This window comes from Geospiza fortis, unplaced genomic scaffold (genome assembly GCF_000277835.1).
Source record: "Geospiza fortis unplaced genomic scaffold, GeoFor_1.0 scaffold428, whole genome shotgun sequence".
Lineage (NCBI taxonomy): Eukaryota > Metazoa > Chordata > Aves > Passeriformes > Thraupidae > Geospiza > Geospiza fortis.
Genome location: NW_005054409.1, coordinates 85,699 through 104,596, shown reverse-complemented (window position 1 = coordinate 104,596; position 18,898 = coordinate 85,699). Strand labels below are relative to the sequence as shown.

The 18,898-nt window shown below is 38.8% G+C and overlaps 1 protein-coding gene across 3 annotated transcripts in view; it reads left to right on the top strand.

Moving 5' to 3' along the window:
• USP6NL (USP6 N-terminal like) overlaps window positions 1–18,898 on the top strand; it is a 106,597-nt gene that overhangs the window by 62,965 nt on the left and 24,734 nt on the right. For all 3 annotated transcript variants that reach the window (XM_014309180.2, XM_031061314.1, XM_031061315.1), the window contains exons 4-6: window positions 4,075–4,114; window positions 8,859–8,939; window positions 17,491–17,598. In XM_014309180.2, the coding sequence (XP_014164655.1) occupies window positions 4,075–4,114; window positions 8,859–8,939; window positions 17,491–17,598 (229 nt within the window). The remainder of the gene's footprint in view (window positions 1–4,074; window positions 4,115–8,858; window positions 8,940–17,490; window positions 17,599–18,898) is intronic.

Sequence of the window (18,898 nt, the reverse complement as noted above, 5' to 3'; positions counted from 1 at the left end):
TATTTTTGTCGTATTTTTGGTCTTACTGTGGTCAATTTTCCCAATATTTTTTTTCCCCCAATGAAAATTTTGTTGTTAGACCTTGTCCAACTTGTAACTGTGAAGTAATGAACTGATCCTCTGGAATTTGGAGTTCTGGGGTGACTGGTGTACCAGGGTTGATTATTGCACTAAATATCTTCCATCCTCAGCTGAAGCAGCAAAGGACAGAGGAGGCTTTACATTTCTTAAACTTAAGCCAAGCCAGAAACAGGAAAATGCTGTGATTTGAGTCAGCAGGGAACATACTTGGGATTCAAATACAAATGTAGGAAAAGAATAAATCTGTTGAGTGTGTAATATAAGAAAGTCTTTCCTTGTGTTTGTATTGAACGAATACATCAAAGTGCTCTTTAAAGATTACTGATTTAAACAGCAGCAGTGGGTAGGGGACTGTAAGCTTGTTAAGTCTTAGATTTTTCAATTTATTTCAACTACCACTGTTGCTCAAGGAGGCTAATTACAACACATGCTGTAATGGTCAAAACCATAGATCTGCATATTTAATGTTCTGAAGTGACGGATGATCATGCATTTGACATCATTTTTTATTAGAGTTTTCTTGAAACATTCATGAAAACCTATGTTAGCCAGTGTGGTGGATTTAAAGATGTAAGATCCATTCATCTCTTACAACATAATTAAAAAAAGGTACTTTCAATGAGGTTTAGTAAATGAAGGCTTGTCTTTGACCTTAGAGACCTCAGCAGAAGGTGGAAGTAGTCCAGACTGAAAGATGGGAGGGTGGCTTTGGGCTGGTGCTGCAGATCAGCATCAGTGAGGACCATGGGTAGAGATCCTGAGTTCCACTGAGACCTTGGAATCCAGTATTTACTTGGAATCCAGTGTTTACTTTCTTCCAGTGAGACATCTTTGAGGAACCTTGTAGTAGTAGGGTGACCATCAGGCACCTCACTGGAGTTGGGATTTGATCTTGCAGTGTTTTGCAGCTCCCAGACCTGGAGAGGAGATTTTCAGCTCTTTTTTTTAGTGCTGTGGCTGCAGAACTGCTTGGCAGTGATAGGCAGAGCCCCGAGCTGCTGTTGGGGTCCTTGTGGCTGCAGTTGGGAGCTCGTCTTCATAGACCAGGTGTAGTGATTGTTAATTCCTGGCTCATTCAACAGCTGACTTTACCTATTCAGATTTTATTTAGTGAGGACAGCAGAGTGTAAAGATCTCATTTCTGCTAAATGAGACCTTATTTTCATGACTTCTGTTAAAAGTATCCCTGTGACTCCTCTCTTGGATATCCTGGATTGTATAGTTCCAAGCTAATTATGTTAATCAATTCTGTTCTCTCTGGATCCCCTAAATGAATATTACTTCAGCTATTAAAGAAAAAGTCATCTTAGGGCAGGATATAGCTATATTATGTTAATGCTGTTCAGTATTTCCCTTTACTATTTGGTGAAATATGCAGATAAAAACCATGGAGAAATGCAAGTTTAAACAGACTGGGAATGGTTGGAGAAGATTCATTTTTAAAAGAAATAATTAAGGTGTAACAATATTAGATTGCTTGGCTGGGGAAGGAAGGGAAAGATGCATCATTATAAAGGAAAAAGAGAAGGTACAATAAAATAACAGATTCATAGACATTAATTGATTTTGTGTCTGATTCTGCCTAATAAAAGAAAATCTCTAAGGTTTCTGTATAGAAAACACACTAAATGGAAATACATTTATTTAAAGTACATTTAGGGGCCTGCACTGCCTTTCCTTCAGTCCTTGCAGGGTAGATTTTAATATTTACGTATGTGAGGATAGGGGCATAGTTGATGCCATTTTGTTAATGGAGAGGGAGATCTCCAGGAACTCCTGCCTGTCCAGGGAGTTACTGAGCAGCCCCTGGCAATCCATTTGGCTTCTGTGCTGTTTGCCAGGTGCTCAGCAGCATCTTGGGGAATAAAAACAGGGGGCTGCCTTAATGTGCTGCTGTGGAATGTCAGTGTAGCAGCTCAAACAAATAATGAGCAGGACATGAGGGCAGCCTTTTCCTACTCAGGAGGTTCAGCCTTTTCTTTGTACACTGATGATAACTCACAAAATTAGCAGAGAGCAATTCCTTAATAAATCACTAGAACTCATTCTCCCTTTGTGAAAAATAAGATTTGATTAATCTTTCATGTGGTCAGCTTCCATGCCAGTGGGAGGAGAAGCTGTCAAGTGGTACCAGTTCAGCAGAGGAGCTGCTGTGGCCGCTGTGAGTCCGTGGGGATGTGGAGCTGGCAGATCCTTGCCTTGCAGGCAGCACTGCAGGAAAAAGAAAAAGAGTTTGTTGTGTGCCCAGCCAGCTGCTGGTGTGACCTCGTAGGGCTGGAAGAATGAGGCTGCTGTGGGAGGCTCTGCAGGGTAGGCAGGGCCTGCAACTGTCACCGAAGGATTGGAAATTTCAAGTGATGTGGGAAGGCCTAGCAGTCTTTGTGCATCAAACCAAACAACAACCACCCCAAGCAGATTGTATTAAATTGAATTTTTTCTTCCCCTTTGCTTTTTCGTTCCACTTCAAATAAGCTTTCTAGAATTTCTAGATGATATGTGGCATACAAAGGGCCTGCTTTCAGCTGATTTAGTTATGTGAGAGCATGCACAATACTATAGTTTTGTTACCATTTACAAATAACACTGACTAGAGGTTGTTTCTAGTGTGTTAGATGTTGATCAGGAGTTTTTTTGATTATGTTGTTATTCAGCAAGAAAACTTTCAGATATTTGTTAAGTGCTTCTAAATGAACGAATTCTGCTTTTTGCAGTGCTGCTCAAAAGCAACAGTCTTGATTTTAAAGTTAGTTTCTGAGCTGTGGACTGGAAAATTTGACTTGTGTGTGGTGTGTGTGTTGACTTGTGTGTGTTGTTAGACTTGTCTGTGGAGGTGTTGATGGGAGCAAGTTTTTTCCATTAGATGAAGTGGTTCAAATGTATTTCTTCATTCTGTATTTCTTTATTCAAATATAACTTCTGAATCTGAAACAGCATCATATAAATGCAATGAGATTGAATTACAATGCCAGTGTTTTGCATCAGAGTGTTCTTACACCGACTGCAGCCTTCACCAAGGTCACCCTTGCACAGAGTGGATACAGGTCTAAAATACTGGTGGTTAATAGCTTCTCTGTAGAAAGCTATAATGATGTGGGTATGAGGTTTTTTTTCATAATATTAAGACTCAGTAGGAATTTTCAAAAGTATTTCATGTGTTTCCTGTGTTTTAGTCCCTTTTAACCATGGTTTTGTTGGGTGTGTTATTTATCTGACCTCAAGAGCAGAAGGGAGTTTCTTGTTACAATTGAGCTGCTGTTTTCAGAAGCTGCAGGGGAAGGCAGGCTCTCTTGGCATCAAGGTGGCCAAGTTGCTTTTGAGAGGAAAAGCACAGATTTCTTTGCTAAGAAAAACAGAAGTCAGAGGCCTCAGAATGAAATGAAAGGAATTGAAAGTCTGAAGATATATCAGGTCAAAGGTTGCTCTTCAAGCCTTTAATTCCTAAGCTGCCTTTTTAGGCTTAGGGTAAGAAGTGAGAAGACTTTAATTTTTAGTATTAATTAGGTACCTAGTAAAAAAATTAGTAAAAACTATTTTTTTTCTGCTACTTCCTGCTTGTTACTTAGAGTGAGATTTGTAGTTTTGAGAACCTGTGAGTTAACTCTCCTAAGTCAAGCAAAGTCTCAGTGCCTTTCCTTGAGCACAGTAGTAAAGGAGGAAGTTTTTTTTTTGGTTGGTAAATCAGCTAACAATAGTATGGTCAAAGAAAACAAAACAAAAATAATTTGGGTTTCAGGTTAGTAGTACAGCACAGAGTGCTTTTATAGAAGAAAAAAAAGTTTTCTTAAACTATGCAATATTTTCCTTAAGTTATGCAACTACTTTGATTTAAAATCCTAGTTCTGTACTTAAAATATTAGTTCTTTACAGTTCAAAATTCTTGTTCACTTGTTACTACAAATTGCTGGTGTAACTGCTGACTTGTAAGAACCTATACAGAAATGATTTTGTGCCAAGAACAACCAAGACTAATGCAGACTTTATCTTTGTTTTCAGTCCAGAGGAGCTTCCCGTCCATGATGCAGTGATAGAAAAGGTAAGTCCACTGTCCTCCAGCTTTTACTAGTAAGTAAACATCTACAGATTTACAGCTTTTAAAAATATAAATCATTGTGAAATGTGTTGATGAAGCATTTTAGTGATTTGCATTTCCAGAGAAGCACATTCTAAGTCCCCTGTGAGCTGTGTCCTTGAGGCCACATTAACTCACCCACAGATCCCTGGAGGCCCACTTGTTTTTACATTTGCTCCTGTCAGTGAGAGTGAATATTCCTCTCCCATTATGTGAAGGAAATGGAGCTACTTAAGAGCTCACACCCAGCTCTGCTCTGAAAGAGTGAAAGCTGTGCTCCTGTGCCAGGAGCTGCCATCAGCTGTGCAGGGGATGGATGATGTGAGTGAGGTGGTGGCACTGACACCCAGCTGTGTGCTGCTGTCCTGAGGAGCCTGGGCTGCTTTGCTGCTTTGGGAAATGGTGACAAATATCCTGCTGCCACCACAGTGTGATGTGGTGTGACCTCCCTTGTAATGCTGAGTTGCTGAGCTGGGTGTATTTCAGATGTGCAGGTCCTGTTGGCAGCTGCTGTGGGTCCTGGTCTGAAATTCCTTCTGCTGCTGGAGGGTTCTGGGGAAGTAGTTTGACAACTGATGTGTTGGGAATGTGGAAAAACAATGGGGAACTGAATTTCTGCTTGTCTGGGCCTAGTTACTGTTGGTATTTCCCCTTGGTCATTCGGGTCTGTTGTTACCTCCAAGACCAAATCAAATCAGAAAACTCAAGTATTTAAAGTTGTAAGTTTAAGTTAGCCCTCTTGGCTGCACAAATCACTAGAATACATGGAAAAAGGCTGGAATGACTTATTTCAAGGCAGCTTAGCTCTTTAAGTGTTAAGAACAGCAGTGCTTCGGAAAATTAATTATTTTGTGCTTCAGTTATATACTGAAGCTAGTAAGAGATGCTTACTGTGAAAGAGTAGAACTTGTAAACCTCTTTTGTTTTGCCTTGGTTCATGTGTGGTTTTGCATACACAGCCTGAAATAGCTGCCTTTTCCTGCCATGTTTCATTACATTTAATAACACACTGAGTGTATGTATAATTTCATTTCCATCAGAAGGACACAGCAGGGGGGGTGAGTCTCTGAGCAGAAATATTAGGCAGCTTGCAGCTACTCTGGTAGATGTGTTTTGAATTCTGATTCACTGTGGCTTTGTAGTTAGCCTTAAATTATTTGAGGGAAATATTGTCTTGGTTCTCTGTCCCAAATTCTGTTTGTGCTCTCTCTAAGCATCAGCAAAGAAACTCTATTTATGCAGTCAGTGTTAAATTGCAAGTCTAGTGTGTTTTAATAATCATCCAGTGATGCTCCTGCATTAGACTCCTGGTTACACTCCTGATGGTATCCTGACCTCTGCTGGTCTGAGCTTTATCTGGCTCCTGTCAGAATCTGCAATTTTCAAGATACCATCCATAAGGATTACTGTGTTATGTTAATGTAGGCTAAGATTAAAAGCTTTCTGCACAATGCCTTTTGAAGTCACTCAGCAGAACTGTTTATGCTTTCCTCTTGCCTTGTGAATTTTAAAAAATATTCCTAACTCAAGTTTTCACATCATTTGGAACTTATGTAAAAGGTTGATATCCTTGTGAATTTGGAATCTGTCCTTCAGACACAAAAAACCCCTTAGGCTGGGATTGCTGTGTGTGTATTTGTGTGTGTGTGTATTTTTGGTCATAATACCTTTACTCTGCATTAACAGTAATAATTACTCATTTTGGTGCTTCATTACTTTGCTGTACATTTGATGCCTCAAATGTATCAAATCATTGTCCTACATTATGAGCTATTTAACCTTGACATGAATAATCCAGCACATCTCAGATAAGACAAGGGGAGGAAAGATTTTCTGGAGGAGGAAAGGAGACTGAGAACTGACCTCAGGAAATCTGGAGTCTGGGTCTGACTCTGATTTTGAAGTTCTATGAAATGTTTTGTAAGTAATTTTCAGTTAGGTTTTGTCATTGGTTTACTTGATTATAAGTTCTCTGGGGAGCAGTTCAGCAAGTTCTGGTTTTGTGGGAGGTTTCTGCTGAAGCTTTGCTTTAAGCCTCAGCCCCTGGCACATGTGCTCTCCAGGAAGGTGGAGTGCTGCACACGAGAGGGATGCTTGGCAATTTCATTATTTTTGTGCTTTCACTAGTGCATTGTTTACTGACAGGAGAGTAGAAACCAGCTCTGCTTCAATTAGGGATTCTGTTACTCCCAATGGCAAAAATGCTTCAAAGTGTAAAATGTACTCAGAAGACAGATAAATGGATTTTTTTTTCTTTTTTTTGGTGACAACTACATGTAACTTGTCTGAAAGAGCAGTAGCAGCATCCCTCTGCTCTGCAATGAGCTGCCTCAGATCTGTCTGTGTTTTCAGTGTTGTACCTGTTAGACATAAAAGTGAACATAATTCAGAAAGGAAAAGAAATGGCTAAAAGTTTTCAAGAACTGAACACCAAAATAATTGCTATTTTGACTACAGTAGCATCACTTGAGAATGGGTAAATTGACACAAAGACATAAAAGCTTGAACAAACATACAATTGAAGTGAACTTCTGTCTCAAAAGACCAAAAATCTTGAAAGCAGATCAAACATACAAACAAAAAGACTGTGGAAGCAGATAGGATTTTATTTTTCTTACCAATTACATGAACAACCTGTTGAGGGCAGAGACCTTTCCTGACTTCCTGTTATTCCTGCAGGAATAAAAACCATGCCTAAAGAACAGCTGCTTTAAGAGATGTTGAAAATGCTGATTCCTTAAAGGGGTTGCAAGTGTGAAGGAGAATCAGAAACAGTGTTGTGAAATCTTGGAAACAATAGTTTTTCTAGCCTTGCCCTCTAAAAAGTCTTAAGAAATGTCTTTTTAAAAAAATGCAAACGCTTTTATTTGAAATTTAATTTGAGATCTTGCCCAATACAGCCAGAACCTGAACAGGAGTGTGGGCAGTTGGTTGCAACATGAGTACTTAGGTAAGGTTGAAAGAGTAGAGGCACTTCTTTTCCCCATTACATTTTTATACTTGTGTCAGGCTTACAGAATTTGAATTCAAACAAAAAACAACTTAAAAATCCAAACCAACTTCTTTCCAGGATATTTTGTGGACCTATCATACATAGTTGGGGTGGACCTAAACTTCATCCAGTTAGACTTCTGCTAATGCAAGGCTTTGGGCTCCTGGATTAAAGAAGTTCAGGAAGTTAAAGAAGCTCATTGTATTGCATTGGTAGCCAAGAAAGAATGCACGAATTCTGATGGGTAAAAGCTAGAAGTAAAATTAGGATTCTGTTGGGACAATAAGTAGCAATTTTCTTTTATATTCCTCCCAACATTTTGGATGCAATGGACTTTATAAATACTTAATGAAAATATTTATAGCTTTTCAGCATCCTGTGGAGCTTTAAAATGAAACTTACATTGCTACCTGATTGAATCACTAACCATGTGAATATCCTTTCTGTCTTTATTAATCCCTGGATTTGAAGTTGGAGGTAGAGGGCCTGTCCTTCACACTAAAACTAAATAATTTTTTTATATTCAACTCTGAGGAGAAAGCAGTAGCCACACGCATTCATTTTTTTGCTTTCACCTTTCCAGTCTGGATCTTCGGCTCCAAAGCTTTATGAGAGAGTGGAAACAGTCTCATTAAAACATGTAACAACACACAGCTAACTATTAACTTTGTAGCATAATCAGAGATACTTTGCAAAATGTAAAACTGAGCTGTAAAACGAAGTGCTAAAAGTCTTATCAGTAGAGATAACAAAACACAGATTTTTGGTTGTGTGGTGCCAAAGTGCCTTGAAATTCTGTGGGCTAAGATAGCTGATTCCAAGTGCTTGTTTGGTTCCCAAATTTGAGAAGTTGATGGCAACTGTAGCAATATTTTTATAGACAGAAGGGCACTCTCTAAGGTGGTAGGGCTGTACTTGCTAGACTATTTAATGTAACTATTTATTTTGAGAAAATGGGGTTTGTTTTGATTTGGATTCTCATTCTGTCACCTTGTTAGTGAAATATTCTTGTCAGTAATAAAATTTAAGCTAATAGATCTTCAGTAGATATCCTTGATGTTAAGTTACAGGGTAATTCAGGTGAAAATGTGCCTGAATTCTTCAGGAGGAAAATTATGACAAGGATTTCTAGCTTTTAATATCTAAAAATTAAAGCTTTCTTCCCAGTTCTGCTCCTTCACTGTCACTCTTGCATGCATTTGCTTTTGTTCATTTTTTACTGTGTGCCTTTTAAGAAGGGATGGTTTGTGTGATCACTTGCAAACAGAAGCTGATGATGTTTAGGGCAAGTCTGGGGAAAGAATATCATTTCAGAGACAGATAACTTTTAAGTGGCTTGCAGCAGAAATTATTTGCCTGAAAACTGAGTATAAAAACAAATGGAAGTTTTATTGTTTTGGATTTTTTTGGTTTTTTTTTTTGGTAACTTGTCAAATATGTAAGAAAGAAACTTCTAGAAATCTTGTACTTAACCTCCTCTTATAAAATACAATTCATCCATAGTGCTGAAAATAAGAGTTTCTGCTTTTTGGTTGGCTGGTTTTTTGGATATTTTAAATGACCTGATGAAATGAACTATTTGCTGTTCTCAGATGACTGAATAAAAAATTCATGATGCTCTGTTAAACTTTTTCTTGTTCTTTTTAAAAAAAAACATAGACAACTTTATAAATGCATTTGTTTTGGAGATGCTAAAAATTTCTGATTCCTTTTCAGCAAAAGAACCTTGAAATTGAAAGAACTACAAAATGGCTTAAGATGCTGAAAAGCTGGGAAAAATACAAGAATAGTGAAAAGGTAAAATTCTGCATGCTTTTGTCATTGGCTGTCATTTCAGAAAGAATGCATACCCTGAAATTCGATTGCCTGTGTTTGATATCTGAAAAAAAAACCAAACCCCAAACTGAAAAAATAAAGTTTTTTGTTCTTCCAAAATGCAGTAATACCTAATAACCCAATAGTACTTACCCAACAAAATTGGTGATCAAATGGAAGGAATTGTGTTCAGTGTATTCATGTGTGCAGAATGATCTGTGGACAGAGTCGGTCATGTCAGGTGTGCCATTAAATGCTAAATTCTTTTACTTGGTTTAAAAGCTAGGTGGGGACTTCATGTAACCAGTTTATTTGCTGGAATTGTGGTCTTGGTCATCTTAAAATCATGGAAGAATTTCAGCTGGAAAAAAATTTGCTGGAGAGGTTGTATTCCCAGCACTGGGCTCTGGGAGGGTTTTCATAGCTGCTCTTGTGGCTGTTTGGTGGATAATGGCACAGAATCCCAAATTCAGATTCCTTCTACTCTTCAACACAACTTAGGACTTGTGTTAAGCTGTTTTAACACATGACAGCTTAACACAAGCTGTCTTTGCCTTTCTGTTGGGACTTCTGTTGGTATAGCTCAGAATCTAGAAAGTTCATTTCCTTAAAATATGATGTGAATGCATGAAAAATAATTACTTGTTCCCAAAGTTTTTCTTATAATCTTACTTTCTGTCCTGCCATTTTGTCTGGGAGGAGAAAATAGGGTTCTTAACTGTTGTGACTTTGTTTCTTGTTCTGTTAATGTAGCAGTAAGGAGATTTTAAGATCAAATATGTTCCCAAGTCAAAGAGACAATAAAAAAACCCTCCATAACAGCTGCTTTATTTGCAAAGAGAATGTTAAATGTGACCTTTTAGGTAACCCAATAACCACGTGTCATCTAAGCAGCAGTGGTTGTGCTCTTCAGCCATTGGTGACATCAGTCCACGAGACAGTGACTTAAATAAATAATCTTCTCTTCACCAGGCATGCAGAAGGTCTGGCAGATCAGCTGAGCAGAAAGAGTTTCAGTTCATGTAACAAATTATAGGCTGAACTATAAATAGGGGCCGGAATAATTCAATATGTTCATAAAGGGATGAACTTCCCTTGAGGCTAGGAAAAAAAGTCACTCATTGTGGAACTCTAGTGAAGCACATGAGGTTTAAAAAACAAGGGTGTTTTCCTTATGCTATCTCACCTCTTAATGTGCTAAGTGAACCAGAAGATACACAATAAAGAATCAGCTGACTCCTCCTCCTGAGCATCCAGTGGAAAGTCAGACATTGTTTGTCACTGCTCTTTATGGAAAGCCTGGCCATGTTCTCAGAGCTGTGCAAAACTCACAATTAAAGGCAATTTTTATCTGGAAGTGTGTTGGAAGAATGCACCAGCTTTCCAAGCTCACATTCATGAAGCATGGAAGGAGTAGTTGCAGGAACAGTTCCTGAGTCTTGTTTTCTGTCTTTACTTGACTGGATAAAGTGGTTAATGTTAGAAGAACAAATTGCTAAAGAAAATGAACAACCTGTGTGTTACAAGACTCACATCACCTGACACTGCCATGGTTTCTGTGCAGTCAGGCTGCTCCTGAAATGAATGTTCTTTAGAAACAGCACTGAAGGGAACATTGCAGCAACAGCAACAGTAACAGTGTTATAGGATTATAGATTATAATTGTACTGATGGTTTGGTTTTGGAAAATGGCACATTTGAGACATGATTGTGTTCTTAAGTAGGAAGGAAGGGAGACTGAGAGAAAGTGATGGTCCCAAGTATACTGCAGGTATTGTACAAAATACAGGACTTTGGACAGCCTGTTTGTGATGAGCCTTCATAATATACAGCTGAGAGAGCTTTGCCTTGAAGGAATCTGTTCATACTGTACACATACTATAAATGAATCCTTATATTTGATTCCATTATCCCAAACTGTCATATGCTTAATTGCAAACTACAGTTTTCATTCAGTACTCTTGCAGAGCTGCCTATAGGCTGCTTCTGATTTTTTTTTTCTATCATAACTTCCCAAAGAAAATGAATGAGAAAACATTAACACAGTGGTGAGTGTGTGTGTGCATTTGAGATGCAGAATATATACATATCTATAAATACACAAGAAAAGAAAGAAAGAAAGAAAGAGAAAGAAAGAAAGAAAGAAAGAAAGAGAAAGAAGAAATAGATGAGGCATCTGAAAACTTCATACTGTTTCGCCATTAGAACTCTTGTGCTAAACCTTGTAAAAAAGATGGGGTGGGGAATAGAGATTAGAAATGTATGCCTATGAGGAACTGGAAAAAGATGGAAGAATTGTCATATTGAGAGCAGAAATGTGCCAGGCTCTACCGTATTTGGGTAATAGTTGAGAGTTATTGAAGTATGATGTAATAAAGTGAGCCCATGTACAGCTCCATAACAATGTAGAGTCACAGAATCATTGAATGGCCTGGGGTGGAAAGGACCTCATTGATCATCAAGTTCCAGCCCCCTGCCATGAGCAGGGCCACCTTCCTCAGAGCTCCATCCAACCTGGCCTTGGACACTTGCTGGGATGGGGCAGCCAGAGTTTCTGTGGGAACCTGTGCCATGGTCTCACCATCCTCACAGGGAAGAATTTCTTCCTTATGTGGGAGGTTTTCTTGTTGCCTTTATGTCCTTGACCAGATTTGATCTCACCAGGGCTTCAGTTCTCCAACTGATCCCTGACTGCTTGGGCAATCTCTCTGTATTCCTCCAAACTGCCTGTCCTTGCTTCTTCCCCATAAGCTTCCTTTTTCTGTTTGAGATTGTCCAGGCACTCCTGTTCGTTCATAAAGGCCTCCTGGTGCTTTTGTCTGACTTGCGCTTTGTATATAAAACTCCTTGATTCCTGTGTGGTTATTTAGGCATCTCTTTCAGTGGAGTTGTCATGGTTCTTACAGATACCACTCTGAAGTGTGGAACTGCCCTGGTGTCTTTGCTTGATTGATATTTGTCAAAATAAAGCTTTCATCTCCCCATCAGTCATTTCTTATGCAGGAAGTGTCACAGGGCAGCAAAGTTTGTGTTTCAGCATGGTCCTTCTCTGTTTGTGCTTTTATTTCCTATTTGTATTCTACTGCTTAGTAGTTCAGGGTACAATCAACCACCCACAGATAGTAAATCCTTCCTGGCTTAGTATGATCATAACTTTCAGGAAAGATTAAATAAAACTGTTATATGTTGTATTCCCATTTGAGTATTTCCACCAAAGTATTTCTGTCTTTCCCTGTCTGCCTTCATCTATCTGTGATTGAAGTTGCCTAAATTGAAGGGGAAAGGAAGAAGAGAAACAATCAGGGTAGCTGCCATTTCCAGCTGTTCTGGCATTCACACACAGTGTAATAGTCAAGTCTCCAGTTCGTTTGGAGTCTGAACACAGAGCCTTAATGAAGAACCCTCTTTGCATTCCTGAGATTTTTCAATGAGATGGAGCAACTCTTCTGTTTGCACTTTTTCTTCCTTTTTTACAACCCACAGAAGCTGAAGAACCTCTAAAGGCAGCAGCCTTTATAAATATATTTTCTTTTCATTATAAATATACTTTCTTGTGAGACTTCAGATTTTAATTCTTATGCTTCTCATCACGGATTCTTTTTGAGGTGGCGGAGTCCCTTTGCTACTTGTGCAGCTCTGCCTGACAGCTGAGAAAGTTTTATTTTCAAGAAAACCAACTTTATATCTTGCAGGAGCAATGAGGCCAGTTGCCACTCTTCAGGCCAGTGCTGTGTGACAGTGGCCTCATTTCTCTTTCCAGAAACCAGTTGGGTTCGTGAACTGGAGCGATGGGGGCCAGGCAAAGAAGGGGAAGTTTTTTTCCAGGTGTTTTTGCATGTTGGACATTATGGCCTTCATTGAGATGATAGCTAAAAATTTTTTTTGTCTTCTTGCTTTGTAAGGGTTTTAGTTCATTCTGTATATTCAGAGTATTTATAGTCCAGTTTGTTTTTACATGAGAAGCTTCTTTGAATTCCCACACGATGGGGCCTCATTTAGTGTCAGCTTCTCCCACCTAACCTACTTTAGGATCAACAATCTTACTAGTAATTGCAGGAGTTTGACTGCTGTCCTTGTCTGAATATCAGCTTAGATGTGCTACAGAATTTAAACTTGTATTTTTATGTATCCTGTGTTTATATAATCATATGTATTGAGCAACACTTTCTTTTTTCGATGTCCTGTGCTGATGGGAACATCCCAGATCCCATAGCCCCATTCTTTGAATGATGAATATCTTTATAGATTTGTCTTTTTATCTGAACTCTGTTTATGTATTTGTGCTTTGTTCTGAGTGATGATCTTAAGAAAGCCTTAATCTGCATAAATTATTTACAATTACTCACTATTTCATCTTCCTAGAAGCACAAGAAAAAAGTAACTTCCTGTAATTTCTACTTTCTGTTTTAATTATTAATTCAGAGGGAGCAGGAAAGTAGATGAGAATTCTGCAAGTATACAGATACAAGCAGCATTTCTCAGCAGATGTTTTACCTGGTATTACATAAGGACATAAAAGACAGCAGAGGGCACTAGCATGGTGCTTATGGTAAAGACATTCAGCTAGCTAGTAATCAGTGTGCTCATTTATATTTTCTTTAACTGTTTGGTGACTGAATGATTATCAGACATGAATTTTGCAGTCAAGTGTGTGTGAGTTCCCCCCCATCACTCCCCAAGATGCAGCACAAGCACAGCTGTGTCATTTTCACAAAACTGCAGCATTGCACAGGGTCACAGAAAGGTTGGGCTTGGAAGGGGCCTCTGGAGGTCACCTGGTCCAGCACTTGCTTGAGCTGCCCAGAACCATGTCCTGATGGCTTTTGAGATTTCCAAGGTTGGAGACACCACAACCTGACTGGGTGATCTGTGCCACTGCTCTGTCACTCTCACAGTGAAAATGTGTTTCCTGATGTTCAAAGGGAATCTCCACTGTTTCAGTTTGTGCCCATTGCCTCTGGTTGTGTGAGTGGGCAGCACTGAACAGAGCCTGGCTCTGTCCTTTTTCCACTCTCCCTTCAGGGTGGTGCTACAGACAAATTGATCAGATCCCCCTGAGCCTTCTTTGCTCCTGGCTAAACAGTCCCAGCCCTCTCAGCCTCTCCTCATGGCAGAGGTGGTGAAGTTTCATCATCTCTGTAGCCCTTTGCAATGTGTCCATGTCTGTCTTGTATTGAGAACTGGTATTGTATTTGTGGGGTCCCTTGTGGCAGGAAGGAATGGTGAATCTGACTCCATGTTCTCAGAAAGTTAATTTATTACTTCATGATACTATATTATGTTAAAGAATACTATACTATACTGAAGAATACAGAAAGGATACTTACAGAAGGCTAAAAAGATAATAATGAAAACTCATGTTTCTCTCCAGAGCCCCAACACAGCTTGGCCCTGATTGGCCAATAAGTCCAAACAATTCACATGAAACCAATGAAACAATCACCTGTGGGTAAACAATCTCCAAACACATTCCACATGAGCACAACACAGGAGAAGCAAATGAGATAAGAATTGTTTTCCTTTTTCTCTGAGGCTTCTCAGCTTCCCAGGAGAAACTCCTGGGTGAAGGGATTTTTCAGAAAAAATGAGTGTGACAAGCTGGATTCACTGTGCTGAGCAGAGGGAAAGGATCCCCTCCCTCAGCCTGCTGGGAATGCTTTTGTCTGGTGCAGCCCAGGATACCACTGGTCATCTTTGCTTCAAGGGGACTGCCCCAGCTCCTGCTCAGCTTGGTGTCCACCAGGACCCCCAGATCCTTTTCTTCTGAGCTGTTTTCTGGCTGGTGACCCCTGGAATGTTCTGGTGCCTGGGGTTGTTCTTTCCCAGGTGCAGGACTTTGCACCTCTCCTTGTTGAACTCTGTGAGGTTCCTGGCAGCCCATGTCTCCAGCTTGTTAACATCCCTCTGGGTGGCAGCAGAGCCCTCTTGGTGTATCAGCCACTCCTCTCAGTTTTCCATTAGATATGAAATTTTTCACACTCGTTTCCATGTTCTTGTTTGTGCACTGAAGCCCATGCCAGACTGACATTTCTCTCCTCTATATCAGATAGTGAAAGTCTTTGGTTTTGTGTTCTGCTGCGTCTGTAGGCAGGATCTGGTAATGACTTGGGATGACTGAGAGCTTTTTCTCTGCCTCAATAAAAGAAGAGATGGAGCAGCAGAGTCAGTTGAACACAGATCTAAAATGGTTTGCAAGAAGCTGTGAATGTTCTTTGGGTTTATTCTGCCAGGTAGTGCAACAATTCAGAACTTAGCTACTAAAAATGTTTGCTTTCCTGCTGTGGTTTTTTTTTTTTTTGCATAGCTGTAGTTGGCTGATGAAACTGTTCACCTCTCTGTCCTTTCTGTTCTTCATAAAGTTATGTTTGCAACTCACTTTTCAAACTTTTCTGTGAAAAGTGCTTCCACAGTTCTCTCTCTCAGTTCACTCAGTTTTTACTTACTGTTTTAAGAGCTCTTCTAGCATTTGGCTGTTTCAATCTAGACAGTGCAGAAGATGGGAAAATTTTAAATGCCATGAACTCCTCTGAAACTAGAGATTCATCTCCTTCAGTTTTATTTTCCAAAAAAATCCTGAACAGCTCCACAATTTGGATAGATAGTTTGAATTGTTATAATTCTGTTTGGGTAAGAAGCTATTATTATAAAGGATTATTTCTGGCCTTTTATATCTACCTGACCTTCTCCCAAAATATTAATTTATACGACAACAGTAGTCTTGAGAATTTATTTTTCAACCAGTTGTCTTCATTAATAACCTTTTGTTCTTGGAGACATTTGAAAATGAGTTACAAAATGATAATGAGCTGACAAAAATGTTTGTTGTGAAGGTACTCTGTTGCTGCACATGGGTCTGAGGAATAAAACTACCTGTCACTGAGGACATAGATTACTGCATGTTTTTTTCCATAGTTTTCTTCCAAATTTCCAGAAAAGATGTTGCAAATTTGGCTCATTCTGCTTTCTAGTAGACAGGCTAATCTCTTCCTAGGACAACTCCTCTGCAGTTGGGGGTGTTTGGCTTTCAAAAGACTGAATTTTCTTCTCTCCCACAAGCAGGTACCTTTGTGTCTGGGTTGGCACACACTGAAATCCTGTGTGACCTGAGCTCAGGGTATCCATCTGTAGAGAAGGCTGCTTTGGAGCTCTGTATGTTGTTCTTCATCTTTACAGAAAAAACTCTACTGGCACAGCTGTGCTCACACTGCAAGTGTTGCTGCTTTAGCATTCTTTGTGTTAATGCAGCAAAGTTTTCTTCATGAAGCACAACATTTTTTTTGTGGACAGCCTCCAGGATGGCTGTTGTATCTTATACAAGTTTATGTTTTTCATTTGAAAAAGGAACAAGGAAAGAAACTCATAACCTTACTTGTGCAAGAGTTAGAGATTCTGCAATCCAGACACAAATCCTTGCTGGCATTAAAGACACCTTTAAAGATCTGATATATTCCAAATGGCAGGAGGGTTGGAAATACACTGCAATGAGGGGTTCATTAATTTCCCAAAACTGGAGATGTGAAATATGTGAAAAGAAAAACAGCCCTGTCTTTGAGGAGGACATTGCTTTTAAACTATTTCTTACTGCAAACATAACTTTTATAAAAATGTTTAAAGGAAGTGGTAGCTTTGTCAACTGAAATTTTTAAGGTCTAACTTCCATTGTGGGATAAACATGAAGAAAAAATTGGAGAGTGGTTGTCTGTGGTTTGTTCTCTTTTAAACCTAATTGTCTCCCTGTGTAATCATTAAAATAATGGTAAAAACATAATTTCAGAAAGGTTCATTTTCTGTGTCACAGTTGTCTTTTTAATATTCCTTGTCTTAGATATGTCTTCAAAGATGATAACACCTTTTTGTGTTCTTTTGTTGGTTTTTTTTGCAAATGTTTTAATATGCATGTAGGAGATTGATTATTAGTTTAGAAATAGAATGTGAGATCTGTCAGCTTTAGAAATGGCACATTGTGGTTTTTTGTGGTCTCACAAAAGGTTTGTTTCCTTGCACACATACATTTGAGCATACTGTCACAGTTTTAAAGGAATTCAAAAATCAGTTCTGCTTTTGGGTTTTTACGATAATTTTTAGAGCTTTGTGATTTTGCTGCTTGCTTTTTTGCTATTTCTATTTATAGGCTGCAATTACAGTGAGTTATTTGTGGCTTATCCTGAAATAGCGTTGCTAAGAATCTAATTTTTGGGATCTAAATTACAACATTTGCTGAGCAAAGGTGATACAATTTTGATAGAACCTTCCTACATGCAAAAGTCCTGGCTTGAAAACATCACCTGGGATGGTTTGGCCTATGTGTCTATTTTGTCCCTGTGCCTCTGGATTCTGGCAAGAGGTCCCAAATGTCATTGCTGGACACATTGTTCAAAATACACTGGAACACTCTGTCCCCAGCAGGTCATCCCTTTCCTAGGGTGCTTGGTGTAATTCCATTTTTCTCTTCAGCATGTTGTGCATCACTATTCCTTTTATTCTGAGCATTGTAAATTGGGCTGCATTTTTACCTTCTTTTCTGTTTTTGCAGTTTCATAGGAGAATTTATAAAGGGATCCCACTGCAGTTGAGAGGGCAAGTCTGGTCTTTGTTGCTTGATGTTCCGAAGATGAAAGAAGAAATGAAAGACTTTTATAATGTGAGTTTGTAGAATTTCTACTTAATATTAATTTAAAAATATCAGATACTAAAGCTAGAGGCTTTATCAAGCCTTTGCTGTTATGCAATGTTAAACAAATTAATTAGAAATTACACTGCACTCTCTTGCTTGTTTTAACTAGGAAAAAGGCTGTGTATTCAAGAGCTGAGCTGAGGTTGAGTCTCAGTAGATGAGGATTCTTAAGAAAGAAGATTGGTGTTGGTATTGATGTTATCTAAATTTTGGTGTCTGTTACCTTCCTCATATTTCTTGCTCTGTAGTCCAACAGGCTGCTTTTTCTGACTGTTATATTTTAAGTTCCTCAATAAGACTAGTGGGAGATCCAAAGGAGGTAAAACAGGTTATGTGAATAATGTAGTTGTGAGAAAGAATGCCAAGTAAAATTAGTAGCATTTAAAAATAGGTGAAATAATCTTCAGGAATTATTGATGTCATCTAATGCTCAATGCAAAACAAAGAAATGTTTGTACTTCAGATACAGAAGTAGAAAGAGTTTCTTCCATCATTATCTGATTTATTTGTGATATACTCATCTTGCTGCTCTCTATTTTCCTATTTTCTGAAGTGATACTAACACTGTTCACTGCAAGTGTCACTTACAAACTGCACACCTTAAAGTCAGAAGGATAATAAATGTTTATTGTAGGTCAAATAGCTTCTTTCAGTTCACTTTGCAGGGGAAATTTCAGTTCTTAACCTTCTGTCCTTCCTGTTTCTCAAACTTTTGGTATCTTTCTGTTCTTTCACATGTGAGAGATTGCATGGGCTTAGGGTGCTTCTTTTCCTATATTCCATCCATAGGTGTTTAAAACTAGAAATTTTCCCTTTGCTGCTTTTCTGTCTGTCTGGGGGACAAATAATTCTGGGTGTTCAGTTGAAATTGTACTGATGGTGCACATAGCTGAGATTGTGGTTAGTGTTATGTTGGTTCAATGACTTACAAGTAATTCCTCATGTGCCTAAAGCTTCTGGTTGTGTTCAACAGACTTGATGCATGTTATTGTTCCCTGTTTGAGCCCTTTGTTCGGATCATTTTTTACTTTATTCTTGTATTCTTGCAACCAGAGTCCATAGAGTTTTGCCTTTTGCTTCTCTGTGGTATTCTCTAATAGTCAGAAGTAATGTTTTAAAAATACCACATTGAATCCAGGGTCTTGCAAACTCAAATTTACTGACAGAAGTGAGAATAAATGAATGAGAGTCAAGAGAAAATTATTGTAAGTGCAAAAAATAAGGTGTCAGTCTAAACCTGTGCAGGTTTCATAAGTACTCAATTACA